Source organism: Equus asinus, chromosome 21 (genome assembly GCF_041296235.1).
Source record: "Equus asinus isolate D_3611 breed Donkey chromosome 21, EquAss-T2T_v2, whole genome shotgun sequence".
Classification (NCBI taxonomy): domain Eukaryota; kingdom Metazoa; phylum Chordata; class Mammalia; order Perissodactyla; family Equidae; genus Equus; species Equus asinus.
In genome coordinates, this window is record NC_091810.1 from 46,961,214 (window position 1) to 46,975,860 (window position 14,647).

Genomic DNA, 14,647 nt, shown 5'->3' on the forward strand with positions numbered 1-14,647 from the left:
CCCAAGAGAGGCCCAAGGCTGTGCCTGCTCCTCACAGGAGGAGGAGGGGCCACAGCAAGAGGTCTGGGGGAGGCGACTTTCCCACTGTGAAATAACAAGAAATATACATTGTTCCCTGCCCCCAGTTCCTGATACAGAGCTCCTCAAACTTGTAAACAGAGGTGCTAGGAGACTCTTCTTCCCTAATATCTGGTCTCTGACTCTGGCTCCGGCTCCTGACCCAGAGCTCCTAGACCTTTGCAGTTTCCTGAGCCAGGAGTGTTGTTAGTTGTAAGGAGGTGACTCTTGATGGTGGGCTCCTTGGAAGGGACTGGTCACCAGAAAGACCAAGCCATGATTAGAAGTTTGGAATTTTCAGGCCCACCCCCCATTCTCCAGAGAGAGGAGAGGGGCTGCAAGTGGAGCTAGTAATCCATCATGCCTACAAGGTGAAACCTCCATAAAAATCCCCAAACTGCGGGGTTTAGGGAGCTTCCAGGTTGTGGACACCCATGTGCTGGGAGGGTGATGCACCCCAACTCCAAGGGGACAGACCTGGCCGTATGTATCTCTTCATCTGGCTGTTCATCTGTATCCCTTATCATATCCTTTATTATATAATAAACCAGTAAATGGAAGTATAGCCAGCCCTGGTGGTCTAGTGGTTAAGATTTGACACTCTCACTACCATAATCAGGGAACCACACCACCCGTCTGTCAGTTGTCATACTGTGGTGGCTGTGTGTTGCTGTGATGCTGAAAGCTATGGCACTGGTATCTCAGATATGAGCAGGGTCACCCATGGTGGGCAGGTTTCAGCACAGCTTCCAACTAAGACGGACTAGGAAGAAGGACCTGACCACTCACTTCCAAAAAAATTGGCCATGAAAACACTATGAATAGCAGCAGAGAATTGTCTGATATAGCGCCAGAAGGTGAGAGGATGGCACAGAAAGACTGGGCAGGGCTCTGCTCTGCTGTACATAGGGGAGCTAGGAGACAGAATCCACTTGATGGCACTAACAAGAAGAAAATGTAAGTAAGTGTTTCCCTGAGTTCTGTGAGCTGTTCTAGCAAATGATCAAACCTGAGGAGGGGGTCATGGGAACCTCTGTAGCCAAGTCAGACAGAAGTTATGGGTAACCTGGGGACCCATTACTAGCAACTGGCGTCTGAAGTGGGGGTAGTCTTGTGGGACTGAGCTCTTAACCTGTGGGGTTTGTACTAACTCCAATTAGTGTTAGAATTGAACCGAATTTTAGGACACTCAGCTGGTCAGGGAATTGGTCAGTGGAGGGAAAAACCAACACATCAGATGTCAGAAGTGCTGTGGTTGTGAGAATGAAAGAGAAACAGTTTTTCCTAGACACCCATCACCCAAAGTGTTCCAGTGGAGACAGAGCAGGGGCACCTGCCCACCCCATGGACTGCTTGGCAGAGAGCCTCGGCCCATAGCACACTTGGCCAGATGTGAGGGAGCCTGAGACTGGACCGCCCTGTCTCTGTTCCCCCGCCCTGGACCCCAGGGCGGCCGGAGCCAGCCCCTCCTTGGATACTCACAGGACTGTGGGGGGAGGGGCCAGGAGCTCACCGTCCACATCCTTGAGGTTGTTCTTCTCGCAGGCCTTGCGGATGGCCTTGTCCAGGATGCCGTAGTCAGTTTCCTCCTCCTTGATGGTGGGGAACAGGTCGGATACAATCCCAGAGAAGAGCTTTAGGTCCTCCTGCAGGAACTTGGGCACGTTCACATCACGGATGGCCCGGAGGCAGATCAGCTCCTGCAGCAGTGGCCAGTGGAGCCTTCAGGGTGGCCCTGGCCAGATGCCCCTCTAGCTGCTCGGGGGCCCTCCTGGAGTCCTGCTCCCCGGGCACCCCTCTGGATGGAGCTCACCTCATTCATGCTTGGGTTTTCTCGCTTGAGGTTCCCAGCAGCCGAGATCACAGTCTTCACAGCTCTCATCCCAAAGTCATAGTGATCCTGTCACCGCCGTACAGAAGGAGGGTGGGTGGGCACTGTCCCTCTCAGGGCTTCTATCTGGAACACTCTGCCCCCCACCTGGTACCTGCCCATCACTCAGCTTGCAGCTAAAATGTCATTTCCCCTGCAGGCCATCTGCGACCACCCACACACCCTAGCCTGGGCCGGATACCCTCCTTTGGGCTCCTCTGGCACCCTCCATTTCACCATCCCAGTGGTGGTGAGGCTGAGGGTGAGGACTCTGCCTGGGTCACAGTGAAATCCCAGCACAGTCCTAGCTTGGTGCCAAGGGCAGGGAGACACTTGAGTTTTGTTCAAAAAGTGAATGAAGGGGGCCAGCCCTAGTGGCCTAGTGGTTAAGTTCACTGTGCTCTGCTTTAGCGGCCCGGGTTTAGTTCCCGGGCGCAGACCTACACCACTTGTCTGTCGGTGGCCATGCTGTGGCGGTGGCTCACATACAAAATAGAGGAAGATTGGCAACAGATGTTAGCTCTGGGTGAAACTTCCTCAGCAAAAAAAAAAGTGAACGAAGGAGTTTCCCATCTGTGCCACAAACGGGTTGGCCTCAATGGCCTTTGAGCTTCCCTCTAACAGTCTTGTAACATCTCTTCAGAACCACCTTTCAGCCATACCACTGTGGCTTTTCCCACTTTTGCTGCTGGTTCTGTTTCTCTCCATTATCTAGCAGGTGTGTTGGAAATAGTTAAATTTCTCATTTTGCCCCATGGTGCCAGACCATGAGAGCTATATCTGGACCTGACCCATAGACCAGCACATTTCCCAGAAATCTTGAACTTGGAACTGGATGAAGAGACTGGGCTTGGCTTCAGGTCATGCCATTTAGGAAGGGTTAAGTGCATTTCCAGAACCTTGTGGGGATAGTTGCTCTGGTCGGGGGAGCATTTTTGATAGTGGATGGTTAGAAAGAAGGGTATGTGGAAGTGCTGGCACCCAGGGTTTTTCCCAGTAACAGATCGCATCTGCTCTAGCCCATGGGTTTCGGTGGGTCCCATCTGCCCAAAGGCAGCATGGTTCCCCCTGGCCACAGTGATTGGTGTTCATGCATGAGCAGGTCACCCAGAGAGGGGCTGTTAGGATGACACCAAGGACTTTTTCAGGAACTATTAGGAAAGAGAAACTAAGCTGTTAGCATGTAAGCCCAGAGCTGGGGCTCATCTCTGCCACTGCAAAGGGGGAGCTTGCCTGAAAATGGACCAACAGAAAAGCTCACCCACCAGTGCTGGCGCCTGGACCAAGAGCATCTACCCCAGAACCTGGGCTCAGTACACTGAGCGGGGGCCCATGGTGTTGGGAGGGTTGAGTGGGGGCCCTGGCTGTCCTGCTCTGGTCTCATGAGACCCAGGTTCACTTGATCCTTAGCCCTGGGTTGTGTGGCTCTTGGTCTCCTAATGGTTGACCATCCCTTGCATCTGAACTAGCCCAGGTAGGCTCCTGCTCCAGCTCCCTGTGCACTGCATGAGCCTAGCCAGGCTCATAGCTGCTTAGGACTTCAGTGTCCTCAGCTGAGAAATGGGGATGTAATCCTATCTCATGGGATGGCTGGGGGCAGGCAGCGGCTCTCAGACCCTGGCACCCGGTCAGACAGGACCTCACCTGGGAGCTGAGCTGCTCAGAGGAGAGCTTGAAGGTGGTTGTGATCTTCTTGGCCAGCACATTGGCCTCATTGAAGCCAAAGGAGTAGAGGGAGATCTCAGCGATCATGGCGTAATCTGGAACCATCATGGCCACGGGCCGGAAGAGCGCCTGGCACACAGTGCACATGTGAACAGAGAAGCAGACTTCCACTCCCAGAGCACCACTCGCTCTCTGGATTGTCTGGTTCTCAGAGGGGAGCTTCACTGCCCTCTTCCCCAACTGATGCTTGCTTGGATTCCCCTCTGCACCACACCTGCCAGAGCTGTGACTTGCACCACTCTGCTCATTAGAAGCCAGTCCTTTGTGTTGACCTAAACCTATCCCCTGACTTCTCCCAAGCCCTGAGGACAAGCCTGGGGCCTCCTCTCCGTGGCTGGGGTGGACCTCAGGACCCCTGGGCAGAAGGGCTGTCATGAGGAATCACAGTCACTGATGTCTAGCAGCTGTGTGTCCTTGCACACAGCTTTAACATCTCTAAGCCCAGGCCACAGCTCCAGTGCTTCCAAGTACCCTGGGAAGCCTCCTGGGTCTCCCTGGGCTTGAACTCACCTTCAGGTTATCAGGGAGCTCGGTGCGGCCGGCGTATCCTGGGTTCATGGTGATAAACACAGCGCAGGATGGCACGAGTGGGATCTCGACCCCCTCAAACATGAAGCGTTCCACCTGCGGGAAAGGGGCTGACTCACCTGCCACTTCCTGCATGGGCCCCTCATCCCCTGTTGACATCCCTGTCCTGGCTATAGCTGGTCAGCCCAACTAGACCCCTGATCGTGGGTTGACTCCTTTCTCAGCATCTGGCCTAAGACCTCTGATCCCAGTGGCTCCTCATGGCCTCCCAGGTCCTGGCTCCCTGAGGTCTTCATGTAGCCCCTGCTTTCCATTCCTTCCACCCTGAACTCCTGACACTGATTCTCCCTGAACTTGGGCAAGCTCAGCTCTGATGAGGACCCAGGCCACTGGGGTGGGATTGTGTCACCTGCCGGCCTCCCAGCAGGTCCCCAGAAGAAGACCTCTGGCCTCTCTGAACAAGGCTAAAGGAAGAACAAATGGCTGGGGCTTTCCATAAGGGTCAGGATGTAGAGAGGGACCACTTCATCCACTGCAGCTTGGCCTGCAAGCTGCTTCAGAGTAGGGTAAAGATGTGGGGCTCCCTAACTGGCTACAAAAGCCCCCTCAGCAACAGCTCTGCAAAGAGGGAGGGGGGAAGTACCCAGTCCCTTGTGAGATGAGAGAGGCTGGGCTCAGGACAGGCCTGAGTGCCTGGCTTCTCACCCCACTAGTGTGGGGAGTTGCTTGGCGGCATGGGCGTGGTGGGTATAGTTGAAGCGATGAGTGGGTGACTTGGGGGCAGTGTGAAGGGGGTGGCAGCCCCGGAGGCTCACCCGCTGTTGCTGTGCCTTCTGGATGGTGGTGATCTGCTGCGCCACCACAGACAGCACCTCAATATCGATACGATTGAACTCATCAAAGCAGGCCCAGGCCCCAGCACTAAGTGAGGTGAGACGGTTTGGGGGGATATGAGTTCATAGCCCACCTGGCACCTCCAAGGGCCCCCTGTGACTCTGCTGGGGAGGAAGCCCTCACTGGCGATCTCCATCAGCTCAGCCACAATCCCACTGCCCACCGCTCCACCCCAGCGCCCACCAGGGGTCAAGCCTTCAACTCCTGTTATCTCCTTCCGTCCCCTCCATCACCCTGTGAGGCTTCAGGCAGTGTCCCTGGAGAGTTCAGCCTTCCTGCCCTGTCCTGTGCCACCCGCATGCCCAGCCTCACCTGGCCAGGCCCTTGAAGAACTTGCCCATAGCCATAAAGTCGAGCTGGTCAGAGCAGTTGAACACAACTGTCTGGATGGCCAAGGCTTTGCCCAGGTCTTTGGTGGTCTCAGTTTTCCCTGTGCCGGCTGGGCCAGCTGGGGCACCCCCAAACTTGAGGTGCAGGGCCCCGGTCAGGGTCAGGTAGCACCTGTAGGAGTGAGAGGTGGTGGGCATGGACCACGCACTGTCCTTGGGATTCCCACAGACACGGAGAGAGAGCCTCCCCTCTTGGGCCCCGTGGACAGGCGGCTCTTGCCTTTCCCTCCTCTCAGGGCCCAAGGTGTGCCCAGCCTTGGCTGCTGGGGTCAGGATTACAGCCCTTGGCCACTTGCCCCGTGCTTCCCCCACCCCGCCTCGTGGTCCTGTAGAGCCTTGCTCAGGGACCCGCTGGGATGGCCGGCCTGTGGTCACACTTCATTTCCCTTACTCAAAACCCAATTTGAAAATCCAGCTGCTACTAAATGGCCAGAGGAAGTGATTAATTGCTTTAGAAGAGAATTGTTCACTTTATAGAGGGACTTGTCCATTATTTCTCTCAAGATGGATCCTCTGGCACGTTGAAAGGAGCTCTGACTGATAAAAAATAGTAAAGCTCACACCATTAGATGCTTACTGAGTGCCACACGTGTGCTTAGAGCTGTATCCATCAGCTCATGGAATTCTCATAACCACCCTGGAGAAACTGCAGAGGAAACTGAGACACAGAGGGGTTGAGTCACCTACCCAAGGTTGCTCAGCCTGTGATGGGCAGAGCCAGTTTTGGACCCGAAGCCCGAGCTCCTAACCCTGCACTGCTTTGATGGCCTGGCTCATTGTGGACTGACTGCGCCTTGTGGTACCCAGACTCCTGGGCCGGTCAGAGCCGGAGGGAGGATCCCAGTGTGGGAGGGCGTGTGGGAGGGGGACCCTCACCTGTCAGTGAGGGGTGTGATCACCAGCCTCCCGCTGTTGCCTAGGTACTCGTAGCCATAGATGAACTCGGCATTCACGGCCCGGATGTACAGGTTGTTATTCGTCCAGTAGTACCTGGCATTGCAGGGAGATGTGTTCCTGGGCGATGGGGACCACAGGCCACTAGCAGGGTATGTGGTTAAGCAGGGGCAGTTCTTTTGGGGAATGAGACCATCAGGCATTCCTGCCCATCTTGTCCTAGAGCCTCGAGGGCAGGGACCAGCCTGTTGTTGACTGACTCTCCACCCTCCCCTGGTTCCTCCTATGGCTGCTCTGGCCCTGGCGGTGGCCGGGCCAGGGCCCCTTCCTCCTCACCTCAGCTGTGAGATCCATTCGAAGTCATTCACACTGACCACGTTCTCCTGTATCAGCTTGCTCACCACATCCTTGGCATGGACCTCAATGACGATTAGTGCTGACAGCACGGCCCGGTGCATGCGGGACAGCTTCCCTCGCACCAGGGCTACGAGGTCACTGAGCTGTAGGAGTGGGGGACACTGTTGGGCACAGCCACTCTGTGGATAGCCTCTCCCTCCCTTGCACAGAGGGTGGGCTTCTGCCAGGACAACCCGTCTATACTGGGGATTTCTGACAGTCTGGGATGGGAAGCGTACAGAGACCAGGCAGGGGGAGGCCAGGCAAGGCATTGGTCACATGAGAGATCTGGCAGGAAGTAACTAAAAACGAAGGCACATGCATGGCATCTGCCTCCATGGAGTGTATGGTGCCATCTGAGCCTTCAAGGACAGGTGGAGGAGCCCAGTGAGGAGCTCGAGGAAGGAGTGTGGTGAGGAGGCGGCACACAGAGCAAGGATGGCCTGTAGGACAGTGCAGGAAGGCCTCAGCTATGTGGCTCCCTCACTGACCATCAGGAGAAGGGCATTTGCCTGGCCTCAGAGCTCTCCTCAGACCCCTGGTCCCTCCTGCTGGCAGCTGGTTGGGAGACACTCATTTTAGGGGTGTCTGACTTTCTGCTCTTTGGATCCAACCCCAGGTGTCTCCCAGGATCAATACAGGAAAAAGCTCCTGGGGGGACTGGGCTCTCCTGGGGTGAAAGTATATGGGGGGAGCAGATGGTGACCCCCTTAACTCCCACCTGCTGGGTGAGCTGGGGGAACAGCCGGTTACTGAGATTGTTGGCTTCCAGGGCCTCTGCCACTTCCATGGTCCAGTAGGTCTGGCACCCAGCGATGGTCACCTGGCCAGGCCAGTTCAGCACCCACTGGGTCCTGAGCATCTGGGAAGATAACATGGGCAGGGCTGACCCAGGCAGCTGCCAGCCCCAATCCTGCACCCTCTTTGTCCCTTAAATGTCATCTGTGCTTTGGCCTTTTAAACTCTGGGCTAAAGTTGCTAATTCCACCTCAAAAGGAAAGAAGCCATTAAGCTCTGGGCCTCTCAGGAGTGAGCAGAGTCATCACTTCCTTTGCAGAGGAGACCTTGAAGCAGAGGGGTAGCAGCCCAGGATTGGGGAACACGTGGTCCTGGGTTCAAATCCTGACTCTGCTACCTGTGAATCACATGCCTTTGGGCAGAAAACATCTCTGATCTGACTTTGTAGGCCAGCTGCTGACTGTGGGGCGAAAGAGGTAATGTGGGTGAGGTCCAGCCCAGGGCTTGGCACACAGTGAGTGCTTGACACAGAATAACAGCAACTGATTATTGTTAGGAGCAAGTCTCATTTTGTGCAGCGTATTTTCAGATTCCTCCCTGAGCAGCCCTCAAGGATCCCCTGCTCCCAGAGCCCCCGGCTGACTGAGAGCAGCAGCAGTCAAGGCCGTAGCCTGAGGATGAGACAGACAGGCAGCCCAGCCACCGTGATGGAGTGGAGAGGCACTGAGGAAGGAATAAACAGAAGGATGACCAGGTGTGGAGGCTGTGCCATGCTGGGAGGTGCAGCTCACCGTGGGGTACGCCTTGATGGCCCTCTCAATGATGTCCCGCACGCTGGCCTTCATGCTGTTTTCCACCTCCCGCAGCCAGTCCTCCACATTGCTAGACGGGTAGATGGAGAAGGACAGCTGTACCTCCTCACCCTCTGCTGAGTACATATGTGTGATCTCCAGGTCCTCCTGGAACAGCAGCTGTGACAGGGCAGAACCACAGTGGGGGTTACCCAGGGTGTGTCCAGAGGCCCTGCCCCCCACAGCCCTAGAGCTGGCCCTGTCTGTGTCCTCCACCTTCAGAAGAGAGCTCTACCTCAGGGGGCCTGGGGGCTTGCCCCGCCCCAGCATCTGTCTTGGCTGGGCCTTCCCTGACTGCATGCAGGCGGATGGGTCTGTCTGTCACCTGCTGTGGCCCAGCCCACTTGCAGAAGGAGGCTAAGCCTGCCCTGTGTGTCCCCCTCCTGCACAGGCCTCTGCGGCCTCCCTTGTAGGTTAAGATGAGGACAAGAAGAGTCAGGAGCCTCTGGCCTCATGGGTTTCTCAACCAAGCCAGCACCTCAGTGTACTGGAGGGACAGGGTTCCCCTGGATGAGCTCCCCTGAGCTGGGGGTTCTGAGGCTGACCTTCCTCCCGCAGGCCCCAGGTGTGTCTCTGAGGGCCAGGAATCTCACTTGCCACCTCATGTCCTGCTAAAAGGACTTGGGGTGACAGAAGAGCTGCTCTCCCTGGGAAGGTGCCCCAGTGCTCCTGGCCCTGAGCCCCTGGCCCAGTTACCCACCCGGGCAATGTTCTCAAAGCACTTGCGCAGGTGGGGCTGCACGGCCGTGGGGTCCTTCGTCTGGGACAAGATCTCGAGTAGTTCATCGTCTGACAGGAAGTAGAATCTGCCCAGGGAAGAGGGTTGAGGGAATGGGCCAGGAAGCCTGGGTCCCAGCTGCCCCAGTACCACTGACATCCCTGCACCCCGGCCTGGCAGGGCACTCGACACGCCAACCTTGTGGGCAGGCACTGACAGAGTGGGCACGGGCCAAGTGGTGCCCACCTGGGGAAGGCGCTCCGCTTCGTCTCCAAGTACTCGCTGAGGCCCTTCTGCACCATGTCAAGCAGCTTGTTACAGTCCCGCAGGCTGTCCAGCAGCCTCTGGTCAGAACACACATTGATCACCTGCATGGCCCAGGCCAGAGAGAAACTGGAAGTGAGTATGGTCCAACTGGGAAGCAGCGAGATGGGCTCAGAGGGCACCCACACCAACCAGAGACCCTCAGTGGGGCCTGAGGAAAGAAGAGGGGCAGGAAAATGGCCCTGAGCCAGGGGCTGCAACCATAACCCCTGTCAGTCCCACAGAAAAAAGTTGGTGATCAAAAAGATGAGGGTTAAACAAAGCCAAGGAGTTAGATTTGCTACAGGACCTGTCAGGGCCTTTAAAAAGCTAATGTGGACTGTAAATCTCCAAGGAGAAAACCATCAACGCTTGTGTTTCTGAGGAACATGTCTTAAGACTGGGGAGCCCACTCAGAGGGACATAGGCTAAGACCAAAGCCTTGGACTTGTCCTCCAGTCTTTCATGTTCAGGTAGAGAAGAAACCAGGAGGCTCCCAACAATGTGACCAGTGCCCTCAGTGGTCCCAGTTGCCCCCTCCCCTCCCCGTGTGAGCTTGCCTCCCGGTTCTCATAGGCATTCTTCATGATCTTCCTCCAGATCCGCTCCATTGTCTGGTAGCGCTTGCTTTCCACAGGCAGCTGCCGGTTGATGTCCTCAGAGCTGAAGATGGGCTCCAGGTAGAGCCAGGACCGCTGACAGTTCAGCCACTCCTCTAGCACCTCCTGGGAAGGGCATAGACTTGTCCAAGTTGGGTCCTGTCCCCCACTACCTAGACATTTCACCCCACCAGAGTGCTGGGAAGAACACTGGGCACCAGAGCCAGTGTCTATGGGGAAATGATGGCACTGTCAGACATAGTGCTCCAGGGAACAAAGAGGCTGCTTGGATGCCTGCCCTCCAGAGAAATCTCGAGTCCCTCATAGGACACTTGATTTTCCAATAGAGCCACGGGAGCCACTCTTCCCTACGAGAGAACCACACCCAAACCAGCTAATGCTGAAGTGACAGAGGAAAAAAAACCCACTGCATGGAAAACCAAACCAGCCTCCTTGCCTGGGAAGACTTTTGGGTCTATGACCCCAGGATTCTCTGAGGTTTATTGGAATTCAAGCTTAAGATCTCTAAAATTCTCTCTGAAACATCAGTCCAAGAGTGAGACATCTTTAAAACAAGCCACTTTCCCTTTCTGCCTCCAAATTCTCCTTTCAGGATTTATCTTTTGTCTTTTCCTATCAATGCAAACTCATTCATTCATCATTCTCCTCCTCATGAGATGCGTGCTATGGCCCGCTTGGTGTCAGGGCTGTGCCAGGCCCGTGCCAGGCCCATGTGGGCAGCAGGAGAAACAGAGGGGACCAGGATGTGGTCCCTGCCCTTGAGGAGCCACAGCCCACTAAGTGGCCAGTCCTGCCTGTGAACCACCAAGGGCCTGGCATGTGTGATGGACTCTATAAGAGGCACCAACCAAGGGCCTTGATGGGAATACCTTGCAGGCTGGTGTGGGAGAGTCTGCATGGACTGCTTGATGCTGAGCCTTGGAGGCGATGGAACTCCAAGTGGAGGGGCCAATGTGAGCACAGGAGGGAGACTCAGGGACAATGCCGACCAGCTCAGGCATCCCTGGGTGATCCAAGGAACATATAGACAAGCCCTCCTCACTTGGCTTCCAGCATTCACTGAAGGTTTCTGAACAGCTCCCAGGAAGGCCCCAGGGAAGGGGCTGTGAGAATCACACCAGTAGGACTGACCCCAGGACAGTCCTCCAGGGTTCTGAAGACAACTTCTACCCCTGGTCTTGAGAGCCCCGAGGAGGGGCAGTCCCCAGTGCCCTGGCCCCCTCACCCTGAGCTAGCTCCAAATGAGTTGAGAATGGGAGTCTCAGGGCAGAGCTGGAGAGGGTGTTGAGGAGCCTTAGGGCCTCATGGCGTCCAGTTCAGAAAATTCCAGAACTGGAGGTCCTAGTTGTTCCAAGCCCAGGCAGGTCTGCAGAGGTCTGCAGGCAGCTCCCAGGTGCCTCCTCAGCCGCAGCCTTAGACCAAACACTGGCCCCACCCTACGTCCTGAACTGCCTCCTCCAGTAGCTGAACCTCAGAGATGGAGAGTCACATTCTAGTCACTCTCCTCTGAATGAGGGGCCTGTCAGAGCCAGAAGCTGTGCAAACTTGGGCAAGGCACTCCACCACTTTGAGCCCCACTCAAACACCACAAAGAGCCGCCTGTGGGACAGGGTGCCATGATGGTGGAGGAGGGGCAAGGAAGGACATGGAGGGCCCACCTGGGTCAGCTTCAACTTGTTCTCCCAGGAGCTAATGCGTTGCTCGAAGGGCTTCTTGTAGGGTGAGAAGGACATGCTCTGGGTCATGACGATGTGGTCGTCAAGCAGCTGTGAGGCCTCATCTGGGCTCTTGAGGATGTAGGTGTCTGTCTCCTTATAGGGCAGCACGTTGAACAGGATGGTCGACCACTCCTTCTCCATTTTGTCCAGTGCCTGGGGTGACGATGAGTCAGGCTAGGTCCTGGGAAGGGGCTGGCCCACGTGCTATCTGACCAGCTCTGGGCAGGGAAGCAGGCTTTGCCCAGCCATGACTTTCACTCAGGCCCCTCTGGCAAGTACTCTCAGCTGGTCTGCTCAACAAATCCCCCGTGAATCCTTGTTCGAATTCAAGGCTGACTCACTCTCATACATGTGCTGCATATGTCCAGCATGCATGTACATGCAGGTTGAGAGGCAGCTAAGGTGCTGGTTAGGAGCTCTGGTCCTAGTTCTAGCCCTTTCTGGCTAGGTCACCCAGGCCAGTTGCTGAACCTCTCTGAGCCTTAATTTACTCAGCTGTTAAGTGAGGGTAGCGCTATCAGCTCCTTCTGGGAGAGGAAGTAACTTGAGACTGGGCAGCCACAGGGATGGTGGACACTGCGCCAAACCCTTCACATCCATTATTAACTCACTTAATAGAATGCCCCTCAGCCCCTGGGCCTGGTGAATGACCCTGGGGATGGGGCCCAGTACTATCATCCTCCCATGCCATTGGGCAGGGCCTGGGTGGGGCAGGGTGAGCTTGCTGGTGGCTTCCCACCTGCTCGATGGCATACTCCTTGCCGGCCACCTCGGCCACCTTGCTGATGCTCTCGATGTGGTCCTGCAGGTTCATCTCGAGACAGCGGGCAAAGGTCAGGTTGGCCTTGGGCCTGACATTAATGTTGATCTCATTAGACAGCACGTCCCAGTGCCGGTTCCGCATGCCGGGATTGCGCAGCCCCTGGATCAGCGGGATGTACGGCTTGAACTCCTCGATTCGGGCCCGGATGTCTAAGGCCACGTCCTGGCAGGCTGCCGAGCAGGGCAGGAAGGTGTGAGAGGCAGCTGGCACAGGCTGGGAAGGAGGGTACGGGCTGGCTTGGCTGCCTACCTGGGATGTCCTTGAACTGCTTCACACACTTGTGCATGGTCTTGAAGGACTCGATGACATTCTTCTCCAGCTGCTCAGCGTCGATGGCTGACAGGGGGTCGTTCATCCAGCTCTCAGACCAGCGCAGCCAGTCAGAGGCTGTGGTCCAGAGGTCTAGGTAGGGCTGGAAATCCTTCACCATCCTGGAGAGCTTCTCGTACTACAAGGGCAGAAGAGCCAGGGCTGTCTTGGGGTGCTCCCCAGTCTCTCTCCATGCTGCTCCTTCTTGGGCCAGGTCCTCTCCCTGTCCTTGCTCCTGGTTGCTGTCCCTGAGCCCATTCCCCTGGACTTGGGCCTGGCCTCCCTTCTTCTTGCCCCCCACAGGCTCTGGGCTCTGAGTGGTAGAGCAAAGCCTACACTGACGCTCAGGCCTCCTGCCTGGTTCCGGCCAGCCTCCTTGCCCTGAAGGCCATGGTGGGGTGGGGGTGGGGGGTTATCTCCTCTCTGCAGCCTGCTCAGTCTGCCCCACAAATGCCAGGGCCCTGCCACCTGTTAGCTGGGTTCTGATGTGGCTGCAAAGCCATGGCTCCTCCTCAAGCCCTGGGATTGGGGACAGTGTGCCCACAGGAGGCCTACATTGGTAATGGGCAAGCCAAAGATGCGCTCGCGGTTGTTGTAGAGCACGGCCAGCTGCTGGCAGTCCTTCAGCTGCTTCTTGACCCTCCGGACCTCGTTGGCAATCTCGTGTGCTCGCGCAATCTCCACGTGGGTAGAGAAGCCAGCTACCACCAGCTGTCAAGGAGCAAGGGTTCAGAGACCTCTGGGGCCCCAGCTGCACCCATGCATCCCCACATACACCCAGGGAGCCCGGGGCCCCCAGGGCATTACATCTCCCAGTATTGAAGGCAGTTTCTTCTCCCAGAGTAAGCAGGTTCCTGGCCCATCACAGGCAGGCTGACCAGCCCATGGTAACACAGTAAGGTCAGAGGGAGACCCAGTGCCCTGAGCACTGTGCCCATTGCCCACTGGTGCACAGAGGACACAACAGAAGAGTTGGGGCTCTTTGCTACCCTGAATTGTTCTGGAGCTTGCTGCCCGGGTACCCCTCTGGCCTTTCAGTTCATTCTTTCAGCCATTTGTTCACTCATCCACCAATTAGTCTATCAAAGATTGCACCTCCTGAATGCAAGAAGTGAGGCCCAGCCCGGGAGAACTGTGTGTGCGTGATGGGGCGAGTCCTCACAGAGCAGAGTCCTCAGCCCAGCCCCACCTGCAGCCCTTCCAGCTTCTCCTGGAAGTTGCTCTGGTCCATGGTCTGGATTTTGTGGAACTTCTCCTCATCTTCAAGGTGCTGCTGCCGCACCATCTCTATCTGCCCGAGGATCTTAGAAGGCCAGTTGCTGGCAGCCCATCTGGATGCAGCAGGGGTGGGATTGGGGGGAACATCATGGCTGAAATCATGGGGTAAGCAGGCCAGGCAGGGGTGCCCAGGGTGAAGGGGAGAAAGGAGGAATCCAGGTGGGAGATGGAGCCAGCCAGGGTTGGGTAACTGGGAAGTAGAAGCGAGCTGTGAGGCAGCCATTGCCACCGCCAGGATGGGCCTGCCTGGCAGAGGAGCCAGTCCCTGCCCTAGGATTGTGGTCTAGGAGCTGTGGTCAGCATCCAGGGAGATGCAGATCCAATGCACCCATGGCAGTGACGGAGCAAAGGGGAAACGGTGTGGGAAATGAGAGGAGTGATGCTGAGTTCTCCTCTTAAACCCCAGGATCTCAAGGGGATTCACTTCAGATGAGGCAAAGTGACAGCCCCTAACCTGCATTTCCTTGGTGACCAGCCAGGGCTACTAGGCCAGCTTCTTTCATATCAGACCAACTCCCTTTGCCTGGCTGACATGG

The 14,647-nt window shown here is 56.3% G+C and overlaps 1 protein-coding gene across 2 annotated transcripts in view; it reads right to left on the reverse strand.

The window, feature by feature from the left end:
* The window catches only part of DNAH1 (dynein axonemal heavy chain 1), a 94,394-nt gene that overhangs the window by 31,159 nt on the left and 48,588 nt on the right, over nucleotides 1-14,647 (reverse strand). For both annotated transcript variants that reach the window (XM_070492982.1, XM_070492984.1), the window contains exons 17-34: nucleotides 14,023-14,164; nucleotides 13,389-13,544; nucleotides 12,774-12,972; nucleotides 12,441-12,694; nucleotides 11,642-11,854; nucleotides 9,924-10,088; nucleotides 9,307-9,428; nucleotides 9,043-9,148; nucleotides 8,283-8,462; nucleotides 7,475-7,615; nucleotides 6,694-6,857; nucleotides 6,340-6,453; nucleotides 5,387-5,575; nucleotides 4,996-5,101; nucleotides 4,163-4,276; nucleotides 3,572-3,721; nucleotides 1,871-1,957; nucleotides 1,571-1,757 (exon numbers count right to left, since the gene is read on the reverse strand). In XM_070492982.1, the coding sequence (XP_070349083.1) occupies nucleotides 1,571-1,757; nucleotides 1,871-1,957; nucleotides 3,572-3,721; nucleotides 4,163-4,276; nucleotides 4,996-5,101; nucleotides 5,387-5,575; nucleotides 6,340-6,453; nucleotides 6,694-6,857; nucleotides 7,475-7,615; nucleotides 8,283-8,462; nucleotides 9,043-9,148; nucleotides 9,307-9,428; nucleotides 9,924-10,088; nucleotides 11,642-11,854; nucleotides 12,441-12,694; nucleotides 12,774-12,972; nucleotides 13,389-13,544; nucleotides 14,023-14,164 (2,789 nt within the window). The remainder of the gene's footprint in view (nucleotides 1-1,570; nucleotides 1,758-1,870; nucleotides 1,958-3,571; nucleotides 3,722-4,162; nucleotides 4,277-4,995; nucleotides 5,102-5,386; nucleotides 5,576-6,339; nucleotides 6,454-6,693; nucleotides 6,858-7,474; nucleotides 7,616-8,282; nucleotides 8,463-9,042; nucleotides 9,149-9,306; nucleotides 9,429-9,923; nucleotides 10,089-11,641; nucleotides 11,855-12,440; nucleotides 12,695-12,773; nucleotides 12,973-13,388; nucleotides 13,545-14,022; nucleotides 14,165-14,647) is intronic.